This window comes from Myotis davidii, unplaced genomic scaffold, assembly GCF_000327345.1.
Source record: "Myotis davidii unplaced genomic scaffold, ASM32734v1 scaffold169, whole genome shotgun sequence".
Lineage (NCBI taxonomy): Eukaryota > Metazoa > Chordata > Mammalia > Chiroptera > Vespertilionidae > Myotis > Myotis davidii.
The window spans coordinates 2,203,981-2,210,412 of record NW_006383005.1 but is presented as its reverse complement, the minus strand read 5'-3'; the positions used below and the strand labels follow the sequence as shown (position 1 = coordinate 2,210,412).

Here is a 6,432-nt window from a genome sequence, read left to right as displayed (position 1 = left end):
TAAAAAAGGAAGAAATTCTTACCATTTGCAACAGCATGGATGGAACTAGAGAGCATTATGCTAAGAGAAATAAGCCAGTCAGAGAAATATAAATATCACATGATCTCACTCATTTGTGCATTATAATGAACAACATAAACTGATGAACAAAAACGATCCAGAGACAGAGAAGCATCGATCAGACCATCAAACTTCAGAGGGAAGGCAGAGGAAGGGGGTGGGAAGGGTAAGAGATCAACCAAAGGACTTGTATGCATGCATTTAAGCATAACCAATGGACACAGACATTAGGGGGGGTAAGGGCACAAGTGGTGGTTGGGGTTGGGTAGGCAATGGGGTTATCCGATAAGGACATGTGTAATACCTTAATCAATAAAGGGAAAAAAAAGAATAAATTGTGTTTCGTGTACTCATAACTATAAACCTATTTTTGCCCACTCCTGTACATCTGACAAAGGATTCAAATGCAGAACATATAAACACTATAAATCAATAAGAAAAAGGCCAATAAGAGACTTTAACAGGTTCTTCTCTAAATGAACCACCCAAATGTTCAATTAACATACGAAAAGTTCCTCAGCTTCATTTGTCATCTAGAAAATGCTCATCAAATCCACAATTATTTACCCCAATTTACACCAGACAGGCTAAAATAAAAAACACGACAAAACCAAGGGTTTAAAGCAGGGGTGGGCAAACTTTTTGACTCGAGGACCACAATGGGTTCTTAAACTGGACCGGAGGGCCGGAACAAAAGCATGGATGGAGTGTTTGTGTGAACTAATATAAATTCAAAGTAAACATCATTACATAAAAGGGTAGGTCTTCTTTTTTTTTTTTAGTTTTATTCATTTCAAACGGGCCGGATCTGGCCCGCGGGCTGTAGTTTGCCCACGGCTGGTTTAAAGCAACTACAACTCTTTCACTGCTGGTAATGATTGCAACAATCACTTTGAAACCATTGCAAAATATCTTCCAAAGCTGAACATATACCTTATGACACAGCAAATCTTCTCCTTAGGAATATACCCAATAGACAACATTCAAGTCACCAAAAGACACATACAAGAATGTTTGCAGAGGTACTATTCATAATGATTTCAGTCACAACAATAGCTGTAATTAGAAAGACAGACAATGGTAAGTACAGGGTATCCGCAAAAAATGTATACACACTTTAACAGCTGATAGCTCAATTTTGAAAATGAAATGTAATTTAGTAAACACGACCTTTATAATTATTCCAAGTTTGTGTATACATTTTGAGGGGATGCCCTATATTTATGAGGATATGGAACAACTGGAACCTCCATACATTGCTGGTGAGAATGAATATTGTACAGCCAATTTGAAAAACAGTTTGGTCATTTCTTAAAAAGTTAAACATAAACTTACCTAATGACCTGGTAATTCCAATCCTAGGTATACACTCAAGATTTTAATAACATATGTCTAAATAAAGACTAACATGTGAATGTCTACAGCAGCATTGTATATAACCAGAGGCCCAGTGCATGAAATTCGTGCACTAAGGTGGGGTGGCAGGGAGTCCCTCAGCCCAGCCTGTGCCCTCTCATAGTCCAGGATCCCTCAGGGGACGAAGGAGGTTGGCCAGCCAGGGAGGGACCAAGGGAGGGCTCAAGGGCGTGTCTGGCCCATCTCACTCAGTCCCCATCAGCCAGACCCCAGCTGCAAGCTAACCTACTGATCGGAGCATCTGTCCCCTGGTGATCAATGCACATCATAGCAACTGGCTGACCGGTTGACCATCTACCCCCTGGTGGTCTGTGTATGTCATAGCGACTGGTCAACCAGTCGACTGTCTGCTCCCTGGTGGTCAGTGCACATCATAGTGAGTAGTTGAGTGGCCTTAGTATATCACTAGCATATTACGCTTTGATTGAACAAATGACCGGACAACCGGACACTTAGCATATTAGGCTTTTATTATGTAGGCTATCAATAGCAGCAGTAGCAATAGTAGTTAGCATGTACAGCATTTCCTGGGTATTAATTTTTCCTTCTAATATTCTCCAGTATTTTTAAATGTTGTTATAAATACTAATTTTTTGAAGGGGTATCATATTTTTGGGGTGGAGGGGAGTGATCTATTTTAGAATTCTACTTCACATAGAAAGTAATTGCTTACAAGGGCCAAATTTCCAAATTATGTTAAGTTGTTTTTGTCCAAGGAAGGGTAAGTTATTAATTCTTACATATCCATAAAATGATATAGCAATATAATTTTTCTTGGCACATTTAGCTGTCTGATTCTAATTTAAAAAATTTTTTTTAAATGCTTAAATTTTCTGTGCCATACCATCCATTGAAAGCATACCATTCTCTATCAACAAGGACCTAATGAGAAAAAATGCCTGATTGTATAAAAGTAACAATTAACTTCTCATAAAACTGCAGAATGGGATATATAAGGGAGAATAAATTATTATTCTTATTTATATTTGTAAATACTTTAAGTGTTATCTCCATCTAAAAGGTTTGATTTATGACCTTCTTTGTAGTCATGAAGATTCAAATGGAGTAAAAGGGGTTAGCCAGAACTATGAAGAAAAGGAGAATGCGGGATACCAAGGCTTCTCTCCAACAAACATATCTGCTCTTGTACCTTATAAAGAGCAGGTTTACCTAAGATGGGACCTCCATATCCAAGCTTACCTGTGCATACTCTCTTTCAATAGCAGCCTTCTTCTGACTGAATGTCCTAAAAACACAAATAAGAATTCATTACCAAAAGTATTATAATAATGTCATGTAAATTTACCACCACACCCTCAAATTGTACCTGCTAAGCTGTGTTAAGGAAAGGAACCATTTTCATCCATCTTACGTGCCTAGGAACACTGCTGACATCACAGACTCCTCTGGAGTCCAACAATCTACTTTCAAATCCTAGCTCCACCACTTACTAGCTGTATGACCTTGGTCAAGTCACTTGACTTCTCTGTGCCTCAGTTTCCCCTTTGGTAAAATGGGGCAGTGACAATACCACCTTGCAGGGATAATGTAAGATTTAGTTAATTAAAATATATAAAGTGCTCAAAACAGTGTCTAGCACATAATAAATGGTATATAAATGTTAGCTACTGCTATTAGAATGGCTAGTGCATAGGAGGCACTAAAATAAAAGAAAATTTACTAACTTAACCAATGGAGAAGGAACTACAGAAAACAAGTTTAAAATCAAATTCTGAGCAGCTTCTCATCATGAAAAAAATAGTCAAATCATTTCCTTCTTCCCAGTTTTTTACAAGAGTTACAAAACAAAGTCCAAGGCTACTACATGTGTGTTACGATGGGAGCACCCTTTCCATACCCGCATATTTCATAGATTCTACAGCAAACACTTTTCACATTCTAACATTATTACATTGGGATTCATCTTTTCATAATTATTGGTAGTATTTTCTTCTATGGCAACAGTAATGAAAAAAGTGTACCTTATAAACCATAGACAAGGTAGAGTCAATGATATATATAATATGCACAATTTACCTTGAATAGCCTGAGTAAAGACTTTCCTATGCACGCCAGATATGTGTGCTCTTAAAAGCACTTCATTAAGGCAGAGATATGAGAGCAGAAAATGAAAAAATATAAAGAAAAGAGACTGACTAGGAAAAAAGGCAATAAGCCAAAATTCCCACTTTTAATTCAAAGTATTTAAATTTACCAAAATGACTATTAATTTCTTATCTAAGACATGTAACTATTTAAAATCTTACTACATTTGTTTTGGGTGAATAACTATTATTTAGCCTTAAAAAGGTAGAAAACTGCCCGACTGGGTGGCTCAGTTGGTTGGAGCATCGTCCTGTACACCAACAAAAAAGTTGCAGGTTTGATTCCCAGGCAGGGCACATACCTGGGTTGAGAGTCCGACTCCCAGCTGGGGCAGGTGGAGGAGGCAGCCAATCGATTTTTCTCACTCTCTCCCTTCCTCTCTAAAGTCAGTGAACAGATCCTCAGGAGAGGTTTTTTAAAAAAGGACAGAAACCCTCACAAATGCTATAATATGAAAACCTTGAGGATAATATGCTAAGTAAAATAATTCAATCCCAAAAAGACACTGTATGATTTATATGTGGTACTTGGAGTATGCAAAAATTATATAGACAGAAAATAGAATACTGGTTGCCAGGGCTTGGAGGAGGGTATCAGAGGAGTTATTATTTAATAGGCATAGAGTTTCAGTTTTTTAAGATAAAAAGTTCTGGAGATGGATGGTGAAGGGTGCAAAACAATATGGATGTCTTTAATACCATTAAACTGTACACTTACAAATGGTTAAGAAAATAAATTTTATATTGTGTATTTTGCTACTATAAAAAAAAGAGTTGAGCAAGAATATTTTCCTTATGGGGTACTGCACATTATAAAAATAGCCTTTTAAAATACAATCAGTATACTCTTCTTAAGAAACACATATACTATCCTATCTAATACAGAGGGAATATGCTAATTGACCCTCACACCATCGCAAAATGGCGGCACCCCCAACCAATAAGGAGGGAATATATAAACTGACTGCCCCATCCTCAAAGATGGCAGCGCCATCAGCCAATAAGGAGGGAATATGCTAATTGACTGCCACGCCTCAAAGATGGTGGTGCCCAGTCCCCTTGGCCCTGCTGGGGCACCTGCCTCCAAAGTTCCCAGCTCTCCTCAGCCCCCCAGCTGCCCAGGGCCTCCCAAGGCTCAGGTAACCAGGGCCGGCCGAGGCTTGCACTGCCAGCAGTGGCAGCAGCAGAGGTGTGATGGGGGCAAAATATATAAGGATCTCATATAACTCAAGAGCAAAAACCAACAGCAAATAATCCTATTAATGATAGGCAGAGGGCCTAAAAAATAAAAAAGGCAGTTTTCCAAAGAAGATATACAATGGCCAACAAGTACAGGAAAAGGTGCTCAACATCACTAATCATCTAGAAAATACAAACCAAAACCACAGTGAGATACTACCTCACACCTATTCAAATGGCTATTCCCTAAAGACAAGATATAAGTGTTGGTCAATGTGCACTGTTGGCGCGAAAGTAAACTGGTAGAGCCATTATGGATACAGTATGCAGGTTCCTCAAAAATTAAAAACAGAACTACAATATGATTCAGTAATTCCACTTCTGGGTATATATCTTAAGGAAATGAAATCACCGTCTTTAAGAGAGATCTGCACATCTATGTTCATTGCAGCATTACTCACAATAGCTAAGATATGGACTAAGTGTCCAGTTCTTTCCCCAAATGTACCAACTCTGAATCTTAAGAGTAGGACCTAAGCATCTGTAATATTGTAAAGTTCACAGGTGACTCTTACTAATACAATGTGTTGTTGGCACCTACATTTGAATAAGCTATTTTTACTTCTGGGAATTAAAAATATTTCAAAGACAATGTCATCACACGGTGATAGCAATATTCAGGAGTTTGAAAAAGCTCTATGATCTTCCTCATCACATAATCATCCTTCCCCAGCTCCCTCCCCTCCTCAATACTTCCCAATGTCAAAGTGGTTTCAAAGTGGTTGTGAAGCATCACCTCTCACATTTATCAAATGCAGCCTCGATAAAGCTGCTTTGCCCTGGCCTGGCTGCTCCGTTGGCTGGAGCATCATCCTGTACACCAAAAGCTTGTGGGTTCGATTCTCTGTTGGGGCACTATGGGAGGCAACTGATCAATGTTTCCCTCTCACATTGTTTTTCTCTCTCCCTCTTCCTTCCTCTCTCTCTAAACTCAACTTAAGAACATTTTTAAAATCCCTTTCTTAAATAAATAATTACATAAATGCATAAATAAATAAAGCCTTTTTTTTCTAGTTGCATGTGTTGACCAACTGACTTGTTTTAATTGGACATCTTTAATCTTATTTTCCTTTCAGCTCTTGATGCACCAAATAAAATTTAAAAAAAAAATGTCATCAAACTGAGTTACCTGAAAACAGATAATTTTATCACAAAGAAATCAAAGTCCAAGTTTGTCATGAATAGCCCAGGGCCTAATATGAAGAGAGTCACAAGAAATCGTCCAATGCTTTCTAACATTGCATCCTTTAAATAGTATTCAGGTCATTTTAGTAAAAACTACATGGTAGGAGATTAGTATGACCTCTTATTCTTCAAAAGTGCTGATATTGTGACCCACCCCCCCACACACACAAAAACCCTGAGGAAAAAGGGGTTAACCACTCCCCCAAAAAGTGCATTTTCAAAAAAATCCTTTATTGTTTAAAGTATTACATGAGTCTCCTTTTTACCCTATTGACCTCTTCCTGGCTGCCCCTACCCCCCAGCACATGCCCTCACCCGCTACTGTCTGTGTCGATTGGTTATGCTCATGTGCATGCATACAAGTCCTTTGGTTGCTCTCTAAATGCCCCCCACTCCCATGTCATTTGCTCTGGATCTATTCTTGTTC

General features: G+C 38.4%; 1 protein-coding gene across 1 annotated transcript in view; it reads right to left on the bottom strand.

Annotated features, from left to right (window-relative positions):
- Positions 1–6,432, bottom strand: part of FCHSD2 (FCH and double SH3 domains 2) — a 169,066-nt gene that overhangs the window by 141,082 nt on the left and 21,552 nt on the right. The window contains exon 3 of the mRNA XM_006777958.2: positions 2,677–2,722. Within this exon, the coding sequence (XP_006778021.1) occupies positions 2,677–2,722 (46 nt within the window). The remainder of the gene's footprint in view (positions 1–2,676; positions 2,723–6,432) is intronic.